The 22,812-nt window shown below is 32.9% G+C and overlaps 2 protein-coding genes across 7 annotated transcripts in view; both read left to right on the top strand.

Annotated features, from left to right (window-relative positions):
- The window catches only part of LOC126736366 (transcriptional regulator ATRX-like), a 292,446-nt gene that overhangs the window by 221,272 nt on the left and 48,362 nt on the right, over positions 1-22,812 (top strand). For all 6 annotated transcript variants that reach the window (XM_050440688.1, XM_050440690.1, XM_050440686.1 and 3 more), the window contains 2 exons: positions 12,714-13,151; positions 20,789-21,278. In XM_050440688.1, the coding sequence (XP_050296645.1) occupies positions 12,714-13,151; positions 20,789-21,278 (928 nt within the window). The remainder of the gene's footprint in view (positions 1-12,713; positions 13,152-20,788; positions 21,279-22,812) is intronic.
- On the top strand, positions 3,967-6,324 carry LOC126736375 (transcription factor Adf-1-like). The gene is made up of 2 exons (XM_050440701.1): positions 3,967-4,443; positions 5,535-6,324. The coding sequence occupies exons 1-2, from the start codon at positions 4,311-4,313 to the stop codon at positions 5,780-5,782; spliced, it is 381 nt and encodes a 126-aa protein (XP_050296658.1). The 5' UTR covers positions 3,967-4,310; the 3' UTR covers positions 5,783-6,324.

Below are 22,812 nucleotides of genomic sequence, written 5' to 3'. Positions count from 1 at the left end.
ATTATAAAGGTCTCAGAAGTTAAGTTTACAAAATTTGTAAACTTATAATATAATATATATAATAATAATATAATGAATACAAGAATTTAAGATTTGCGACCTTGAGATACAAATTCTAAGGATCGCAAATAAAAAAACAACATACATAAATCTAAATAAAATAAAAGTAGACCTTTTAAATTTAAACAGGCCATTTTCCAAAAATATTGTAGTTCACGAAAGCCATGATAATACAATGCGAGTCGGTAACTTGGAATATATTCGATAATAAATAAATTAAAACGTGTTCGGAAAAACGCTCGGACACGTCAATTGAGATTGTAAGTTGCGCATTTTTTACAATAATTTTTTTTATACAGGGTGTGCCATGTAGGCGGGGCTAATACCAACCTAAACCTTCTTATTTTAAATGAGACATCCTATATGTTATTATATTTTTGGATTCTACATGGGATACCTTTATTCACCTGTTTTTAAGTTTTGATTTTAAAAATGTTTTAAATTCAAAAATGCGTTTTAGTAAACAGTTTTTTTTTCGTAATGTATTTCATGAATGTCCTATAAAAATGCCGCATTTTTATAATTTTGTCATTGCTACAAGACGTGCCTTTACTGACTGGATAATCACATTTAAGTTTCTTTTAATTTTTTTACGAAATTGGCTATTTAAGTGAAAAGCACAAGATTGAAATCTTAATGATGATTGGATACGGAGATAGAACAAGAATCCAAAATGAAGTTTGGCATTTATTCAGACAGAAGTACCCTGATTTAACATCTATATCTCAAAGTACTATAAGCAAGATTTAAAAACAGTTTTGGGAAAATGGTCACGTAAGAACAATAACTAGTTCTCGTCGATCTGCGCTTAATGAAGACACCAAAATAAATGTGTTATTTTAGCCATTGAAGAAAATCCTAATATCCCTACTAGGCAGGTAGAGCGCGAATTGGAAGTGAGCCAGTTCAGTAGTAAGGGCTCTTGAAGCAGAAAAATTTCATTCCTATAAACTAACAATTCTCCAGGAACTCAATGAGGAGGATGCAGATAGAAGGATTGAATTTTGTGAACAATTAATGGAATTAATGCAGAATAATAATCTTATTACAGAAAACATTCTCTTTTCCGATGAGTCGACATTTATGCTGGACGGTACTTCTCCGTCGTTAAAATTGTCGTTATTGGGCACAAGAAAATCCATGTTGGATGAGGCAAGGCCACACAACACCCAGAAAAAGTAAATGTTTGGGCAGGAATTCTAGGTCAGCAAGTTATAGGCCCAATTTTCTTCGAGGAAAATTCAAATGGAGCAAGGTACTTACAGTTTTTACTAGCTGTTCTTTTCCCTGATGCAATAGAAGCTGATATGCCGAAGAGAAACATCTGATTTCAGCAAGATGGTGCGCCTCCCCATTTTGCAAGACCCGTTCAAAACTGTCTGGATACTATGTTTCCAGGCAGGAAAGGACCTTTTGAATGGCCACCAAGATCGCCCGATTTGACTCCGCTGGATTTTTTCCTATGGGGATATTTGAAATCCAAAGTTTATGTGACCAAGCCGGCAAATATTGGGAAGTTGAAATCTAGAATAAGGCAAGAGTGTCGAAACTCTCCAAAATGCATAAGAAACGTTCAAAATGAATTTTTAATACGTTTAGGGCATTGCAAAATAGTAAATAGTTTACATTTTGAACACTTATTAAAGAAAAAGATTTAAAAGAACCCTCTTTAAGTTTATGAAATACGTTTTCTTTAACGCCCTGTATCTTAAAAACAATCGAATAAAGGTATAAAATATAATAACATATGGGGTGTCCCATTTAAAATAAGAAAGTTGGTATTAGCCCCGCCTACATGGCACACCCTGTATAAAAAAAATTATTGTAAAAAATGCGCAACTTACAATCTCAATTGACGTGTCCGACCGTTTTTCCGAACACGCCCTCATTTATTTATTAGTTACAGACTCACGCTGTATAGTAAAGTGCTTTACAAATAATACTAGCTTGAAAGAAATGAAAAAATGATTTCCGCAGTTCATAAAAGTATTGAATGCCCTAAATCTGCAGGATCATTATTATAGCAGCCAGAAAATTAATATTTAAAAATGGCTTACAAAAATTCACAAAAAAAACAATAAAAAAAGGAAGTTGGATGTGGGATAAATAAACCTCAGGTTTAAATTTTTATTACTGTCGATGTTGCGACCTATATTAGGCCATCCTCAGGGCGCTACAATGGATATAATTGGTGCTTATTTAAATTATAAAATATTTACTGTTTTTTTTTCTAAACTTTAAAATTTTACAAAATCAAATTTAATATACATTATTTACACATTTGCACTGCATAAACGGATATACACAATTAAGAAGATTAAAAAAAAATAATAAAAAAAGGTCAAGATAAAGTTTAAAACAAATTCATAATAAAAAATTAAGAATTAAGAAAAGGCAATGGTTTTTTTGCTTTTTAAAAAGAAGTGGGACTAACTAATTATTTAATTATAATAAAATTTTACTGTCTTTAAATTTGGTTCACGAGCTATACGGATATTCCTTAGATAGCGCAACATAATAGAGGGTGTCCATTTATAAACTGACACATTTTAACTGCTTATAAGTCGAGAACGGAAAATGACAACAATGTGCGGTTTTCACAGAACTTCATCAATATTTTTAAAGTTTTTTTTGACAGTGTTGCCAAGTTTCAAAATTTACCTGAAATAGGGGGGAAAAAATTGATGATTTTCAAAGGCCGATTTCTCAAAAATTTTAAATGTAACACCCTGTACTTTTTAATTTCACATGAAAGCCTGTTAAATCCCCTTTCCGAAAATGTATAAATTGTCTTAAATTCATTATTTTTTTTACAGAGTAAATTTTAGTAAATGACACCTTTTTGAAAATTTTCCTAGAATACATATTCGGTGATTGATGAACATTTTCTGGTAATTGCCTATGTATCGCTTTAGCATGATCATAATTAAATAATTTGCGCTATTGCCATGTCTATAACAAGTGTTTATTCTATGTATTAAATTACAACTATTTACAACAATTTTAACAACAAACAATTGAAGAAATTGATTTTAATTTATAACTAATAAATTAGCTGCTGAATATGACCCCCATTTTGCTCGGAATACAAATGTAGACGGAGAAATAAGTTGCCGAAGGCGTTTTGTAGCGTTTCGCACATTAAATATCTTTTTTTAAGGGCGCGATTTTCTATTTTTTGGAATATTTAAATTTTGTAGGGTTTAAACTTAATTATTTTTAGAATTTTTTGTACTTTACTTTTTGACATATTTGTCGTTTGAGCTATCTTCCTAATAGATATTTGGTTATTGTTTAAGGACAACACTTCTTTTACCAGCAAAATATCATCCAACAGATTATCTTGTGCATTTAGGTTTGTTCTAACTTTTCTTTTAACTGTTCCCTCCTGGGAAAATTGGCGTACCCAATGAAGTATAGAATTACGTGAAGGTGGAGCCCTTTCAAAAATCAGCCTAAATCTTCTTCTCGTCTGCGTAAGTGATTTGCATTCACTAAATAATAACACGCAACGTGCCTTTTCCCGGGTGGTAAACATATTTAAACCTTTCAAAATCTTTAAAAAATGCAAAAATACATATAGAAATCAAATTATTGGGACTGCCCAACGAATGACGTTAAAAAGATTTGACAGTAGTTGAAGCCACAAAACAAATTGTGTGACTCACAGCCTCCTTGACAAGCTACAATTGTTATTGTTGTCACTTGATACCGAGAATGTTATTTAATAGGTATTTATTGTAGGAAAATTTTCAAAAAGGTGTCATTTACTAAAATAGGCTTGGAAAATTAAAAAAATATATATATATATTTTCCTAAAAATAAATACAACATAAGTTTATAAGAACAATGACGTTTATTTCAAGTTTTTAGGGTAAGTATTTGCAAATTTATAAGGCTGCTAGTCTGGGGTTTTTTATACCTCCCGAGATTCCGTCCCAATTACGCGCTACGTCATAGACGCTAGACGCCGACGCGACGGTGTATAAAGGCTAGCGTCCACTATACGGATCGCATCGGACCTTATCGCAACGCAATAATACTCTTACGTGGAAACAAATGAGAGTGCGTCCACTCGAGGCGCGTCGCATCGGGGCGGAACGCAACGGATTTTTGTTTTGCCCCATAGGCGGATTTTTGCGGACGGCACGTTGCGACCCGTCTCAAGTTAACGTAGAGCGATAGCAGCACAAACGCATTTTAGTATTTTTGGTTAATTATTTATTGCTTTGCCCACAAATTAATTAGGAATGGACGAAGAATTGCTAATATCATTAGTGTCCCAGTATAAGGAACTGTACGACACGGGAGATGCGAGGTACCACGACGAACAGAGGAGAAACAATATGTGGCAAGAAATTGCAGATTTAATGAAATTAAGGGGTAAGTACATAGGTATTTCAGACACATGTATTTACCTAATTAAATAATAATATGTCAGATACATATATGTAAAATAGGCAGTAGCGAAGTATATATTATTTGTTATGACGAAATCCTCGACTTACGACCTGTAATTACCAAGGTAGTGATCCGAAATTCGATACAAAATATTGTTTAAACTTGTCCCGAATACTGAGAGCAAGTTGTGTTGCATTTCCACCAAAGTGTGGTAAATTCACTAATCCTTCCAATGTTTCATTATTTTCTTTTAAATCGTCTTGTAACCCCACATTGGTAATTAAAAATTTATGTAAACAACACGTTGCTGCCACTACAATATTAATATGTTCAGGGGTCATGAATAATCGTCTTTCGTATATTCTAAACCTTCTGCATAGTATGCCAAACGCATTTTCACTGACCCGTCGTGCTCGGCTTAGCCTATAATTAAACACTTTCTTCTCTTCAGAGGCTAAAGTGTGGTTACCAGGATATGGTCTCATTAAATGCCTTCCCAAAGGAAATGCTGCATCTCCAATGATAACATGAGGCATAGCATCTTCAGTGCCAGGAAGTGGTTTGTCATGAGGAATGTTCAGTCTGTTCTCTGCTAGCGCTTTTCCGAAATTGGAATTCGAAAAAATATTTCCATCGGAGTTTTTCCCTAGGCCGCCAATGTCGACCACCAGAAATTTATAATCGGCGCCTACCAAAGCTAATAAAACCACACAAAATGTTTTTTTATAGCCAAAGTATTTCGATCCACTTTTTGCGGGACATTCTATAACAACTTATTTCCCGCCTAACGCACCTATACAGTTGGGAAAATTCTATTTATCCCAAAACTGACAAACTATTGTTTCCCATTGTTCTGCCGAAGGTGTGTCAATTTTTATTCTCTGCCATATTGATGTACAAGTTTCGTAGACTATAGCTCTTACAGTCTTTTCTCCTAAACGAAAACTGAAAGCAAGTGATCGAAAAGAGTTGCCAGTAGTCAAAAACCTGGAAAAGAATTTAATTATTAGTGTTTATACCCGCAAAAAAAATGAATATTGTTTATTTAATATATCCATACATTTTCTTTTTAGCATCCGAATGTCGGGACCGCTGGAAAAGGCTAAGAGACAACTTTAGGCGCGCAAAAAATTTGCGAAAAACCAAGAGTAGACAAGCCGCTACAAAGAATAAGCCTATTAAATATGAGAAAGAAATGCAATTTCTAACTTGTTATTTGGAAACTCAGGAAAAATGTTTAACAAACATTTCGAGACAGTCGAGTGATGATGAAGAAGCTGTGCTTGATAACATGTCGCCACCATCTACACCAGGGTCCTAATCACAAATGAGTTCCAATTCAACTGCTTCATGTTCAAAAAAAAGAAAGTACAGGACGAATATGGCCCTTCCTCAACCTCGGCAAAAACACTGTTTCAGTCCTATATTAAGAAAAAGTATGACCAACCTCGCCAAGAACCTGACACAGTTCTTGACTTTTTTACTAATTTGGGGCGTACAGTGAAAACTTTTCCTGAAGACATCCAAATTCGTGTGAACGGTTCCGTCTTTAAAATTATAAATGACGCTAAATTGGAAATATTACAGCGAAAAGCAAGCCATGAACAATATTTTAATCGTCCTACTGTGCAGAGCCATTATCAAGAACCAGTCCGAATGCCAGTGTTACAGACAGGTCAAATTGCAAGGACTGGATCAAATACTATGGTCCAAAGTAATGAACTTAGTTATTCGTTAGGATCGCAAATTTATTCTCCAGTTTCACCTGGACAATCCTCACCAGTCGCACAAGCTGGACCAGCTGATCACGCAAACAAGACATATATGCAGATGGGAGAATTTCTAACGTTTCCTGAACGTTGATGTTAGTAGACTAAAAACTTAATACATGTATATAAAAATTAGAATAAAATGTAGTAAGTATAAAGAATATGAATTAAAGTTTATCATCGCAGAAATAATAGTTTTTGATTTCATGCCGTGGAACATTAAAAAATTAGCTATGATCACTTTGCATAAAATTATTCTGATGCATGTTTCTTAATAAGAATACTACTTACCTGAGACAGACAGCCAGATATGGCTCTACTGGTTCTCTAAATTTAGATTTTTCATTCATAAGGTCGTTATTTAAAATATGCAGTGATTCTTTAAGTTTTTCTTCTGACATACGAAAATATTCAACAAATTTTGTAGGGTCTTTTTTCAAATCTGGAATTAAATGGTGAAATTCTCCGTATAGTTTTCTTTGCCTGCATATATCGTGAACACACATTTTATGTTTTCTTTTTTTTTTCGTTTTTTCTTCCTCTTCCCGCAATATTTGAAACAGAAACAACTCTTCATCAGACGTATCTATTTCCATTTCAGGACTTTTTTATCAGTTCAATGATTAAAATAACTCAAATTTCAATAGTGTCGAAAACGCTCGCCCCACCCCATCTACAATAAACACAAAAACGACTAAACTGAAACTGGCTAAACATACAGTATACCTAAAAATATCCGTTTTGCTACGTCTATAGTGAACGCAGTTGCAAGAAATGCGGCCCGGTTCGCCCCGCCGCGATCCGTCTGAAGTGGACGCTAGCCTTTATAGAGCGCTAGCTAGCCAGCCAGCCACAGCCTAGTGCCCAGGCGTTATTTTGACAGGTGTGGTGACACGCTTACTTGTTTTTGAGTGTATTTTAAGAGATTCTTGGTTTTTTTTAAGTAAAATTTTTGGTTAAATCTATACTTTTTGGATATTACATCACGTGGTGTGTTTTTTAATTTACTGTAGTAACCATGAAAGTAATGTAAAAATATCAAAAATTGGGTAATTTTCTATTGGGTTATGCTATTGAATCAAAAAACTGATGCAACCAGATTGACGCAACCAGTGACCAACCCTCATATTAGTATTTATTTTATCCCACTTCCAAAAAAAACCTGGAAAACGGAGCATTTGAAAAAAATTGTTATGCATAGTATTCTTATGTAGAATCATTCTAAAAAACATTTTTTTTCGTAACCTGCTATTTCCGCTTAGCGAAACTTTAAATTTTAATAAACGTCTCTATTTTTTTATTATACTAAAATATCCATAAAAACTAACTATTCAAATGAATTTTTATCGATCCTATACCTATTATGACAAGACATTTTAATTTAGTAATAGCAGACCCTGTAAGTTGTAAGTTTACTAGTATGTAATAGTAAAAAGACTGCCGTCATAGCTATCTTAAATAATTTTAAATTAACTTACCTCAAAATGATCCTCAGAGCAAAACCGATTACAAGTACTCGAAAGAATTTTGTTTATTTTATTGTCGCTCTTCATTGCATTACACCACTGTTTCCGTATTTTCTCTCCTCTGGGTACACTAATAAATACTTTATTTGGAGTAGTTTTTGTCGTATTTCTATACCTTGGCACAATACAATATTTATAGCGGGTATGTGGAGCAGACATTTTGAAAAACACGAATAACAGCAAAAACATGCATAATATTAACAAAGCAGCGTGCGCGGTCGACATGCTAGCGTCGGTCGTCGCGTCCACTTGGGCGCCTGTGACGTATCATCCCGGCCGCGCTGGTACAAGGAAAAAATCAAACATTGCCTATTTATTCGAACTTTGAAAATTAGTTGTGAAGTAACTATAAATGCTAGAGAACTGAAATAAATTGCTAAATTTAAGTTGGAGCCTGCTCTTTTTTACTAAAAAATTATCGAATTGTCGTTTCCAAGCTCATTGGCTCTGTAAAAAAAAATAATGAATTTAAGACAATTTATACATTTTCGGAAAGGGGATTTAAGGCTTTCATGTGAAATTAAAAAGTATAGGGTGTTACATTTAAAATTTTTGAGAAATCGGTCTTTGAAAATCATCAATTTTTTCCTCCTATTTCAGGTAAATTTTGAAACTTGGCACCACTGTCAAAAAAAACTTTAAAGATATTGATGAAGTTCTGTGAAAACCGCACATTGTTGTCATTTTCCGTTCTCGACTTATAAGCAGTTAAAATGTGTCAGGTTATAGATGGAAACCCTGTATTATATATAGTTAGGATTTGTCTTGTTGACTGACATTAATAAATAAAACTGCAATTATTAAATAAATAAAATATGGATGGATGGATCTTTTTTTGTATACCGGGGATATCTAAGAATTATATTTTAACCATTTGGTTTTATTGTTTTAATAAGGTTGACATACGATATACTTAAATTATTTGTGTCTTGCTTTTTATTAATGCTTTTATTGTGTTTTTTTAATGTTGATGTTGAAAATGGAATTGGTGTAATTTTATATATATAGGCATGTTCAAGAGCCGATTTATTTTTTGATGTTAAAAGATTTTCTGGTCACCTTTTTATGTTCTATGTTAGTCTAAGGTACTTTTATGTTCTGTAATTATTGTTCTTATGTATCTCCCGGTTTGTCCAATATAAACTCCTTCACGGTCTGAACAAGTTTTATAATTAGGTAATAATTTATCTTATAATTATCTCAGTAGTTCTTTAAGAGTAGGTGTTTTTTGTGAAGTGTACAACTGTTTGATGGTATTTTCACATTTTAAAACTTTAGTAAAATTTTCCTTATTAAGTGTAATAGCCACTAGTTCCGACAATTTTCTGACACAAGGAATTTTGAACAACTTTTTTGTGTTAGTGCATTTACTATTTGACGTTTTTAGAAAGTCATGTTTTTATGTGTTTAATGTTTTTTTATGTGAAAATCTGGATGTACCAGTTTTAAAGCTCTATGTTTTAGGTTTCTTATTATGTTTATTTTTTGTGTAAAGGGATGCAAAGACTGGACGTTAACAAATAGTTCGAAAAAGGTGGGTTAGTGTAACCAGTCCATTTTAGTTGTTTTATTTTCAGTTCTCATAAGTAATACATTCAAAAATGATATCTTATTATTTTTTTCTGTTTTAGTGGTAAATTATAATTTAGGGTGAAAAGAGTTTTAAGAATAGTTTAAATTTCATTAGCTGGGACACAAATAATGATATCATCCATTAAAAGGTCCATCCATAAAAGGCAGTTGTGACAAGCAAATTACAAATTTAGAAGAAAAACCAGACAGAGTAACTACTTACATTAGTAATATTATAGAGCACTTAAAACGTAAGCTATAAAATACAAAAATAATCTTTATCACATGCCTAATAGTATAATTATTTACCAAAACTGAATATCAACTAAATCAATATTTTTCAAGGAACACTCCTAATCAAACTCACAAATCACTTGTAAGGCATGCTGAAGAGTTCAATATCTATAGGAAGAGAATTCGCTAATTTAGAGGATCTTGAAATTAATGAGTTTAAGCCCAGATTAGTGCGCCTGTAGGGTTGGTTAAATGTTTGAACATATCTCGTTTGCTTTGTTGAAACATAAGTCAACAGTAGAGGACTATCCACTAGAGAGTTCATATGTTTAAAAAACATTTTTAAAAGCTTCATCTCTTCTAGCTTTCAGAGTAGGCAGAGAAAAGCGCTCATTAAGAATTCCATAGTCATAATGAAAACCCCCCAGAGGCATAATATCAAACTTAAAAGCCATAAAACGTAAAAAGTTTCTTTGTAGCTGTCCAATTCTGTGAATGTGACAAGATAAGTGTTATTCCATACAGAGGAACAGTACTTAATAATAGATCAAATTAACACAGAATATATTTGGCTCATAGATAAAGGATCAATGAAATCAACAGTACAACGTTTCCCAAATCGTAACATCCTTAGAGTATTGGATATCATTTTGTCAATATGTTCTACAAAAGATAGCGAGCGATCAATTGTGACTCCCAAGTCCACAATAGAGGGCACTCCACTCAATCAGTTGTTGATTTTATACTCATAAATCATATTATTTTTCTTTTTGAGACACAAAGAAAATGGTACTTAGATGTATTCAATTTCATACCATTACATTGACACCACAGCACCAGTCTTTCAAAAAAGGGATCTCTGAGAAACACCAAGCACAGTGATTTCTTTAGATTTGAACTTGTGTACCCTTGCTATTTGAGTGCGATCTTTAAGGTAACTTTGAATCCACATCAACATACTACCGCCAATATCAGCAGCTTCAAATTTCTGAACCAAAATAGTATGATTGACCCTGTCGAATGCCTTAGAGAAATCGGTATGTACTGCGTGAACCTCACCGGAACAATCCAAAATTAATATAATAATTAACAAATTAAAATCAGTAGATTTTCTTCTGAGGAACCCATATTCTACCTCCATGAGTGCAATATAATAAGTTCCATAAAGATGCAGTGTCAGTTTTTTCAAATAACTTATAAATGATGCTAATGTTACATACTGGCCTGTAGTTTGTAATATCTTTCCTATTTCTAGATTTGTATATTTCTGACCTTGCAAGATGTAGGAAATATTAAAGTTGATAATGATTTGTTGAAAACAATGTGTAAAGGTCGAGAGATTATAAAACTGCACTGTAATAAAGCTCGCAGTACTCTATTAGGACCAGGATTCTTATATGTTTTTAACTTTATGATCTCTGCGTATAAAGAAGAAATCGGAATTTTCAGATTGGCAAAAGAAACTGGGCCAAAACATAAATCTTCAGGTCTATTCAAGTCAGTCATCAATACTATAAACAGACCTAAAATATTCTGGAAAAAGGTCGGGCAGCTCAGAACACAAATTACAGTGATTGTTGTCATAGAACATAACAGATGGAAAGTTTTCAGCCCTACGTTTGGATTTCATAAACATCCAATACTGTCGGATCTTTCTGTCAATCAAAAAAGAAACACTCACAACGAATATTCTCTGTAACAATGTTTCACACTCATTTTGGAGCCTACAAAAATTTAAGTAATCCAAATGCCCACCAGTATCCTTAAAAATCACGTGAGCCCACTTTTTTGCGATAGTAACCTTTTGCAGTTGGGGATTAAACCACTTAGGAAATTTTCGTCTAATAACTTTTTTCTTTGGAACACTAATATCAAGGATAAAATACAAAATCCTGTAAAAAATTTCAGGCATATGATGGCAGGAGAATGAGGCTGTACGATAAATTGTTCCATCCTACTAGACCCAAATAGTAATTAAAAAGAGGTATATTGATAGCCTTAAAATCATAGTAATACTCATCACTACTAAATGGTCCATTAGAGTTAATATGGCAAGTCGAGCCATTGACCTGAACAAGCAGAGGAGGATAATCATCTACAGGTATCAATGGATCATCAGCAAGATTGACTACCAAGTCAGCATTGGAGCTAAGCACAAGGTCCAGAATCCGGCGCAGTCTTTTGGAAATTTGATTTATTTGGAATAGATTGTGAAATGCACACGTCACCAATAACTTGTGCAGCTCCACGTTTGTAAGGCAGACCATCCTGGGTTAGGGAAATAACAGAACAATACTCTTGCATAGACATTGACATTGGATTGATTGATTGACAAGTCATTGGATTTTATTTTATCTTTTAACGACTTGAGATGGAACCTGTTGTGGTTACTGTGGTTTGTGTTAAAAGAATTTAGAAAGGAAATCAATTTAGCTCTCAAGATATTCTTAATAGACATATCAGTACTTTGTATGATGTTTTCGGCCTCCACTGCTAGAATTTCTTTACATTCTACTGTCAAATCTTTGTGGAAAATTGAACTTTAAATTAGTGTTTAAAATGTTCTCCTCATTTGGAGTGAAATTGATACCTGACTGATTTAGGAAACGATTATTAAAGGAAAAGTGACACTTACTTATTGCAAGTTGATTTGACTGATTATTAAAATTACGTGGTATTTGATGTTTTAGGTTTACAATTTTCTAATTTAGTTTTAAAAATCTTTCTCGGCCAGCATTTAATTTCTTCCTTGATCCAAAGTATCCTGGCACTCTTAAAGCTTATATTAAATAGTAATGCACCAAACTCCAAGTCAGAGGTTTCATATTTATTAAAATAAAAGTCAAAGGATTACAATTTTGAGACCTGTGACTTGGAGTTTGGTTCATTACTATTTAATATAAGCCGGTCTCTTTGAGAAAAGATGGACTATTTCTTGTAATTTGAAAATGCTAGTCAGCCTAAACTAGTCCACTCATACAGAAGAATCCTTTTTACACGAAAGAATCTGCTGTTAAAAATTTGGTTCTTTCAACAATGCCTCCTGTTTAGGATTGCCTTTTGTTTCTATTAACCACTATTTAATTTTAGTTTTATTTAGAATAGAATTTTTTGATTTATTTAAGAATACTAAATAATTATTTTCTTCTAGCTACCAACATCTCACGCCCTGAACTCATCTGTTACACTAACACCAATAACCACTTCTGTGAGAACCCCAAGCGCAACCCGGAACAACAACATAAATACAACATTCTCAAAGCAGTTCGAAAAATCAATTACTTTGGGAAGAGCAACGGCTAACAATCCGCATAACTACACACGACAGCAACCAAGAAATACTCATCCAATTCAAAAACCTGCGTTAAACTCTGTAGTTCAAAATTCATCACCTATTCAGAAGCGTCTTGATCCGGACGTACAGCGGATTCTCGACAAGCAGATCAGAGATTTGGCAGAGAAGAATCGACAGGAGCTAATACAGAATCAGAACAAGAACTTCAATAATAATGTAATTAACAAACCTGCGGGATTAAAGGAATCGCAGAATTATATTAACCTGCCGAAAATGAGACCTTCAGAAACAGTGGTAAGTTTTTACAAAAAGGTGGAGTAATTTTTTTAATTTTTATCAGTCATTTCGCAAAATAAATCAAAGGTATTATAAATTTAATAATGTAATAATTATATGGGTTGAGTCTGATATTGTCAAACTGTGATCTAGATAAAACTGAGCCACCAGAGAAAAATCAATGCGAACTGAACCTCTATGCCTAGGATATTTCGTTGATAATATGCAAAGGATATTTCGTTGAGTAGTGTTTTTAAGTTTTTTTTACCTACAGCTAAGGAAGATTTTTTTTATAAAGACAGGCGATATACAGTTTGTCCAAAAAGTCTGGAAAAATACGTTTTACAGGTAAACGATTACCTGGTTGAAAAACGCTCCCACACATCAGTTCTCTTTTATTTTTTGCATGTTTTCAGATTTTTGAAAAATATTCAGGGTGTGTCAAGAAGACTGGGCAGCTGTCAAGTTTATTATTTTAACTAGAACAATTCATTTATTAACGCACTTTTGGATTCTATGGTAAATTGTACACAATTGTAACACATTTCATGTACAAAAATCTCATCCATTCTCCAAGAGACCAACATACAAAATTGACGAAAACAAAGAAAAACACAAGCTTACACGTGTTTCGCTCTAGTTAGAGCATCATCAGGTCTAAAGTTAAAAATATTACTTAAACAAAACTAAAAACTTATATAAAAACACTAAAAAACCTTTAAAAGCCATTCACACACTTCACAGTACATAAATAAACAATAATTTTTAGGTTATAATTGTACAAAACAAAAAATTGAAAAGTGGAACGCAACAACATAGACTCATCGAGAATCAAACCCGGTACCATAAGGTTAGAAGTATGGGTGTAAAACCTATCGACTATACGGCGCTAATGCTAAACAACTTAACAAGTTAACCACAGTTAACTGAAGAAAATGACTAAAAGGAAAATGTTAAAAAATACTTAGCTAAATTAAATTAGGTTCAAAAGTAAACACGTCATTCACACACATACGAGAACAGGACTCTTTTTAGCTTTTGTAATTTCCATTTTCTCCAGAAGGTCAAGCTTCTTACCTTTAGGGCATTCATAAGGATTTCAGCTCCCACCCCTGGAGAAAAATTATGTGTTGAGGCCAGCAAATGGTTAGCAAACGCCGATTTGGTATCACTGACATTGGTATTTTTAAATTTTTCAAAAAGCGCTACGTGTTCTTTAATGCGTGTAGAGATTTTTCTTCCAGATTAGCCAATGTATACTGCGTTTCAATCGCCACATTTTAAGGAATAAACTCCCGATTTAGAAAAAACGCTTGCTTTGTCCACTGCACTGACTAATTGGTTCTTTAAATTATTGACTGTCAAAAATAAAAGCGATTTTTACATTTAGAGATTTTAAGAATCTTGCTAAATTTAAGGAGGTTGAACCAAAAAAGGACAATGATCTAAAGGAGCTTTTTGTGTCGTTATTATGAACTATATTGTAGGTCAATTTATATTTATTTAAAAATTTGTAATAAATTTTGTCTATTAAATGGAGGGGAAATCCGTTGTTGAGAGCAATATGTTTTATAATATTCAGTTCTTTAGCGAAAGCTTCTTTTGGCAAGGGAATATTAAACAATCTATAGAAAAATGAATTGAAGGAAGCAAATTTGTATGAGTAGGGAGAATTTGAAGAGTACTGAATTACATTATCGGTAGTGGTGGTCTTACGATATATTTCAAAAATAAGTGATTGTTGCATTTCTTAATTAGAAGGTCAAGAAAAGACAAAAAAAATCTCTTTCTTTTTCCATGGTGAATGAAATGTTGTGGGTGTAAGGAATTTACAAAACTAAAAAAAATTTCCATTCCAGATTATAAAAATGTCATCCACATATCTCTAATATCTCTTAGCGGCGCCTAATTTAGTTGGTAAAAAAATACCTAGCGGAGACAAAATATTTTTTTATGAATTTTTATATTTTTTGTAAAATTGTAGTAATTTAATACATTAGTAATAATAAAAAAATGAAAATCTGCCAATCAGTTTTTTGTTAAAGTAATTAACAAAAGAGTTAAGAGTAAGATAACAAATTTATTTAAAAACTCATACAAACTTGGGTACTAAAAATTACGCTGCATGATAACTTTGGAAACACTCTTTACGTTTTCCCAAGCACAAAGGGACTTTACATAGGGAACACACCCAATCCGTCCTTACTGGGTTAGCCTTAGTGATACAAAGCGCGCATCTTCTTCTGGTACCCCTTGTAGGTTGATGAGCAGATGACTGCTGTCTTATCTCTAAGGGTACGTAAGGTTTGTATTTTTTTATTTCAACATCTGATGGTGCATCCAAATTTCTCTTTCGATTTACAAGCGTTTCTAAGATTAAACCGTTTATGACACTTCGTCTAAAATCTTTAGCAGACATTTTTGGTAACTCCAACCTATTATAAATAATATTGGAATTTACAATTGATGCATCTAATAAGTAAAAAAATATTCGATGCCACCACTTTTTACTGCGACCGTCAATCTTGTAGTTAGAAAGTCTTTGGTCAAATATGTCGACTCCATTCATATTAGAATTGTAATCGATTATAGATTGAGGACATGGAATTTCAGTAATTTGTCCACTTCTTTCTTTTCTTTTTACTGTTCTACATCTTCTGGCTGATGAAAATTTGATAAGATGTGAACACATCGACGGTCTTTCCATTTTGCATCTAACAATCCGGTACTGCTTGTACACCATTGCACATCACCGCGTTTCAAATTCTTGACTGGTTTAAATTTTGGCATATGACGACGATTAACATTTACGGTTCCAACAGCATGAATTTTTCTTTCTTTCAATTGTTGAAATTGATCGACGCTAGTAAAAAAATTGTCAACATATAACACATGGTCTTTATTTTCTAAGTGTTTAATCAAATTTGTAACGACTCTTAAACCAAGGCACTTTTCTATCTCACCAGTAGGTGATTTTCCAGTGTACAAATCAAATTTTAGACAATAACCAAATTTATCAGCTAACATCCACTTCTTATACCCCCTTTTGATTGGTTTTTTTGGCATGTACTGCTTAAGCTACTACGACCCTTAAATTTAATCATTGACTCATCAACTACAACTACTTGATTAGGAATTAGGCATTTTTCAAAGCTATGAGTCAATAGTTCTAGCATAGGGCGAATTTTATAGAGCTTATCATAGTCTGGGGAAGATTTTGGAGGCATCAGATAATTATTATTCAGATGGAGATGACTCAAGAGCCATCCAAATCTTTTTTGGGTCATTACTGAGTTGATAAAAGCATCATGTAATTCGGGAGCAGTTGACCAATAATCCTTATAGATGGGACTACGTTTGATACCCATTAACAAATTTATGCCCAGAAAAGCATTAATTTCACACTGATTTGTAGGGACATAGCTTTTCCCAGTTGAAAGTTTTTCCTGCTCGGCATAAAGATTTGTTTGAAACATTAAAGTATCAATAAATTCCTTAGTAATAAACAGTTCAAAAATCTTATACGGTGTTGGATTATTAATGTCTTTGATAAACTGAGGAATTCCAGAAGGTTCGGTAAATTGAGGAAGAGGTTCAGGTCTATGAACATTAGACCAAACAGGAATTTTACCTTTTGACCACTGTTGTTGTAGTTCGGCAAGGGAGATATTATCACTTGGATCTTCCTCCTCAGAAACCGGCAGATCTTCTTCCATATCTGTAATAACTGTAGGAACTAAAGTTTCGTCTTCTATATCGGAGGAGTCCATATCAAGTTCTGACTCAGACCCCGAAGGCAGTGTCTCGACATAAAATGTGTCGATTTGTGTGTTGACTTCATCGTAAGTCAAACCTCCTACCGTCTTAAATGGCAATGGCTCCATACCTGCAAGAAAATATTATAGGTGTTTTATAATTAGTGAAACTCAATATTCTAAGTGGAGCGGTGGTAGTAAAAAAGGACCACATAAAAACCATGTTTTTTTTACAACATACAATATAAATATACGTATAAATATATGTAAATTGAATATCTATACTTACTGGAATGATGTAAGCTATCACTTTTTGCAGGATCTAATAGTATTTATCAATTTAGACACAGATAACTAACTTTTGTTTATTTTAACCTCAAATTTAACTCGTAACAGGTGTTTCATCAATGCTGCTATCCACCGAATAAGAAATCTAACCGCCAAAGTAAAAAAGAAAACGTTAAAATGTCCACGGAGCGAGCTCCAATAGGTGGTTTAAATTTTGTGCTTCGGCAGTGCATTGCAAAGCAACATCAGAATATGGTCTATTTTTTGAACCACCTAGCCTTTAAATCAGGGTGGTTTAAATTTTCGATTATGAATACTTAAAGAGATATACCGTGAGACAATCTCTAAACCTACCCTCAACTATTTCTCTTTCTAGATGAAAATCTCGCTTAGGAGAGGGGAAAGACATGAACCCATAGCCAAACCTGAAATGAGACCTGCCTGAAAATGTTATTGTCAAACTGGAAAAAATTTTGGTTGATCACTATATCGAGTAAGTCTAAAAGACCCTCAATGACTATTCGACTAAGAGAAGTTTTTAATAGGAGAGTTCTCACTAACTTTAAACAGTCTTTGGGAGGGATGCTGGGAAAAAGATTTTTTACATCCAAGGAAATAAGGGATACCTCATGGATCTAAGATTTTTCAAACTGTTGGTTAGATCAACAGAATTCTTAGTCGAATAAATAGTTTTAAAGTTGGTCACATCCCTGAGAACGTTATTCAACCAAGAGGAGAAATTATAGCATAGGGAGTTAATAAAGGAAACCACTGGTCTTATGGGAAAATTGGTCTTATGGATTTTGGGGAGACCATAAAGGATCAGAGTTCTAGGATTTATAGGATACAGTTTTTTTTTTTAGTGTTAAAGAAATCGAGAGTTAAGCTACACCTGTCCAATGTTTGCTTAACTTTCGTAAAATACGACGATACATGCCTTCTCCATTTGTTTCTACTACTACCATTAAAACATTTCTAAAGTCGCCCCTTCCCCTATCTACATCGGGTATTTTCAGGCGCACGGTATCCCTCACATTACATGGAGGAAATTTAATTGCCGATATTCTTTTCATGTTTTCAGCTTGGATTTCCAAGTTTCTTTTAGCTAATATTGAAAGAATTTGTTTATTTTTGTCACAAAATATACAAATTCCATCGACTAATGGACTTTGTTCCCTGCAAACTGAGCAAGCATTAAGTACATTGTCCTGACTTGTACTTGGAGCATTTTCATTTTCTCCGATGGTCTCCTCTTCATGGCGAAATTCATTAATGATTTTTTCCAAGTCCTCTTCGGTTTCAAGATCTTTTATAACCTGTTAAAATAAAACATTTTTATGGAACATATCCTATAACTAAACCCTCTCACAAAAAACTGGTTTACCTTTTTTATATTAGTGTAATTTAATTTAAAAATAACAAGAAATATTTGATAAATAATTTTTAGTATCTAATTATAAAATACGTTTTACCTTTTGCGGTAGCGAGGAAGATTTAAGTCCAACTTTAATTTCAGATCCAAACATTGCCTTATATGGTAACAGTTTAATTCCGTCATGATATGCCCGATTCTTCATGAGTTGGACAAATCTTAACCCTTCTGACCAAGTAGTAGTATTTTGGTCACTCATCCAGGTCATAAGCATATTTTGGATGTCTTGATTCGCTCGCTCAACACTTGCTTGGGATTGGCTATGCCTAGGCTTTCCATGTACTATTTTAAGTCCATGCCACATCAAACACAACTCCTCAATAATACGATTAGCAAATTCTTGGCCTAGTTAAAAAAAATTACTTTAATATTTATATATATGCCAATTAATAGTTCAAAAAAGGTTAAAATAGAAAAGTAAAAACTATTGTTGTCATCAATCATCCTATATAAGGAATTTTTTTATAGTATCTACTCACCGTTATCTGATTGTAAAATCGACGGTGCCCCAAATATACAAAATATGTCCAATACATTTTTAGCAACTTCCTCGACTGTTTTTGCTTGTAAGGGCCTAATTTGTTCGAATTTTGTTAGGTGGTCTTGGTAGACCATTATAAACTTATAACCTTGATCTGGATTCGACTGCATGTCTATTAAATCCACTTGGCATCGACTATTCATTTCCGAAAACACCATGGGTTTGACGACAATACCTTTTTTCGCAGATTTCTGTTTCTTTTGACATGCCATACAAAGTTTTAGGTATGTCATGATGATTTTCTGTGTTATGTTTTTATACATTTTATTTATCTCATTCAACATGCGATGCTTTCCGCCATGACCGATAGCCAAGTGAGTCTCATGTAGAATATCAAAAATTTCATCAATTTTAATGAAATACCTTATATTTGTTTCACCTTCGGCAACAGGAGCAATAAGCCTTTCAACACCACCAACTACACAGACATCAAATCTTTTTAAGTGACGATATTGTAATGTCGATTTAGATTTAGCATTTTTTGCCACTTTTACCGATTCCAAAATATCAGTATATTGTGTAGCATTCATACAAGAGTATTTAAGTCTTTACGTGACACCAAATTACAAAGCATTTCATTAAATCGCGCCTTAAAACGTGAAAATGACTTTAAATCACTCATTTTCTTGCGCTGTCGGAAACGTAACTAAATAATACTTATTGCGTCATTCACATGCAGCATTATCCAAAAGCAGTTGGAGAAAGCTAGTATTAACCGGATAAAACTAAAATTCAACGAAATTTCGGGTTTTATCCACTTTGTTTGGATGATTCGAGCTTTATCCGGGTAATTCTAGAATTATCTAATATTCGGGTTTTATCCGTAACATATATAGCTCCAAAATAACCGATGAGAAGTTTGAAAGATTCTTTGATATGCTATTACAAGAAGACATAACTGGCGACTTTTTAATAATTGGCGATTTCAATGTACCCAATTATGTAACTAATCAAGGCCAGCGGGATAGAAAGAGCACCTATGTTAATTCATTTTTTGTAATTTTTTGAGTTAAAGTAATACGTTAAATAAGTCTAACAGGCTGTTAGATTTAGTGTATTGTATGAATGCAGAGTCAGCCAAGATGAATTACCAATTCTTGGTTATTGAGATTTTTGTATACAAATATATATTCTTTTTTAGGGTTTATAATTTGTGGTTGCTTATTTTTATATAAGTTTGGAATTATTACTATAAATTATTAAAATATAGTTTATACTGTGATATTGCGGAGAATATATTGGTTTATGTATGTTTTTACTATATCTTAAAAATTATTAAAACATTATTGTAACCTTTAGCTCTGTAAATGGTTTATACTCTTGGGCTGTACTGCTGAAAATAAAATAAATAATAAAATAAACTAAAACAAGTGTTCACTTACTAAGTATGCATTTCCTATTTTCGTTTTGTTTGTACCTGTTAACAAATGTCTGCATGTCAATTAGATAAATGAATAAATAAACTCAAAGTAATAATAAACGTAAAATATTTATTTGTCAGAACTTTTAATAAACTGACTCCATTTAGAAGATATACACCATAAAATTATTTTTTCTATTACTCGGCACCAAACTAATTTTTTAAATTATAGTTTGAATAGTTTTTTGTCAATGGACTTATTTAATTTTATATTTTTAGATCAATGCAACTCCTAGTACTTCTAGTTCAAGCGCTTCACCAAACAAACAGCATCGTCCGCCACAATTAAATAGTAAAATAACACCTCCACACTCAACTTCTGTTACACCTGTTCTGTCCAACCCGAGATTGGCGCCTTCCTCACGCCCCACACCACCAACATCGGCAAACAAATTGGTGTATCCCAATGGCAAACAAATGACCACACCACAACCCAAGACTATAGTAAGAACTATGAAAATGACCAGTCCGAAACCTCTTAAGACCAAAGCGACGCCTGTCAAAATTACATCTACCGCCAACGTGCCTTCGACAAGTGTTCCGATAGTGGATTTGTCACAAGTTGATTCTCCGGAAAAAGGTGGTCAAAAAACGCTTCCGCAGTCACCAGTATTTCAGCAGCAAGTGCGTAAATTCATGGATCATTTGCATCAGTTACAAGCGACTCACGCGAACGGTCAAGTTACATTGCCAACAACTAGTAGTTTAGGTAAGTTCATATTTAAGAAAATTCTATCAGTTGTCTCTTAATTTTAATTTTACTCTAATAATTCTGATATGAAGAAGTGCTATTTCTGTACAAAAATTTACCATTTTTTTTACAAACCTATTATCGGTTATCGATTTATAAAATCGATTTTAAATACATATAATAGATATCCCACTACGGGGCACGTATCTCGATATTCATGTATCGTAGAATTTAGGGAATCATTAGTATCTGCCGAGCTTGTAGAGTAGAGCAAAGAGTTGCTGTAAGATAATTTAAATGAGACTCACACAGTTTTTCTCCACTAATAAACATAAAAGGTTTGTTCTCACTGCCATTCTTGATGCGCATGAGTAAAATATTACCTTCTGATCGATTTGAAACCGTCTGTGCGAACCTCAAATATGGGTGGAGTGGAGTCCATGTAGAAAGAAGAGTAAGAAAAATAATATCGTTTGGATTATTGTTGGGTTTAGGGATCAATAAAATAAAAGGCCAAGCTTATTTAAGTTTGCCGACGTTTCGCAAAATATATTTGTATCCTCAGGGCGCTAAAATACAACAATAATAATTAAGATAATATAAAAAAAGTGTTTGTACAGTTAAAACTTAATTATAATTAAAATTAAAATAAATAAAACCTGATTTTCCTAATATTGATACAACCAACCTTAGACACACCTTTAATACAAACGAGAGAAGAAAAAAAAGGGACGGATATTATAACAATGAGAAAAAAAAAATACTTACAATTCAATACGTTGGACTTAAGTCAAAAAAAAATTATAAAAATGAACATTTATACAGAAACATTTTTTTAGTTACGTGACATTAGAAAATACAAGGATATACAATACTCTCAATACTTAAAATATAATTTATCACAGTAAAATAATTCAGTTCTTTAAGGTGTAAACAGTGCATTTTATACCAACACACTTCTTATCAGTAGATAATTGTTGTTAATGTTTTTTTTTTCTTTTATTAGCAACGTCGATATTTGTTTGTAGGTCGAGAACCGATATACTTTCAAAGTCAAAACTATGTCCTGTTTCTGTCTGTATGGTACTAAAGCAGTTAAATTTGTTTTTGATTAAAAGTTTTTTTGGTCATTTTTGTGTTCTCTTATTCTGCCTTTTAAATATCGCGAGGTTTGTCCTATGTAGCATTTATCACATTCATCACATGGAATCCGATAAATTATATTTGATTGTAATGAGTTTTTTGTTTTTGCTTTTAACTTTGAGAAATACTTAGTTTTCATGGTGTTGCAACATTTTAGTGTTACTGTTATTTGTTTGTTATTAAAAGTTGGATATTTTTCGATCGTCATTTTTAGTTTTTCTTTTAGTCCTTGTACGTATGGTAATTTTATAATATTTTCTTATCGTTTGTCGCTGGTTGTCGTGTACTGTTTATGCCGTATTTTTTTATTAGTGAGAATGGGTTATTAATTATTAATGTTAATTATTAATGTATTCTAAATTTGAATTGTAAAAGTGTTCAGATGCTAGTACAAGAGATCTGTATTTTA

The sequence above is a fragment of the Anthonomus grandis genome, chromosome 5 (assembly GCF_022605725.1).
Source record: "Anthonomus grandis grandis chromosome 5, icAntGran1.3, whole genome shotgun sequence".
NCBI lineage: Eukaryota > Metazoa > Arthropoda > Insecta > Coleoptera > Curculionidae > Anthonomus > Anthonomus grandis.
This window is presented reverse-complemented; position numbering and strand designations above follow the sequence as displayed.

Bases quoted from the DNA above. Each gene is read 5' to 3' on its own strand.
- LOC126736375 (XM_050440701.1), top strand. From the start codon at position 4,311: ATGGACGAAGAATTGCTAATATCATTAGTGTCCCAGTATAAGGAACTG. The intron at 4,444-5,534 runs GTAAGTACATAG...TTTTCTTTTTAG, and splicing joins AGATTTAATGAAATTAAGGG to CATCCGAATGTCGGGACCGC.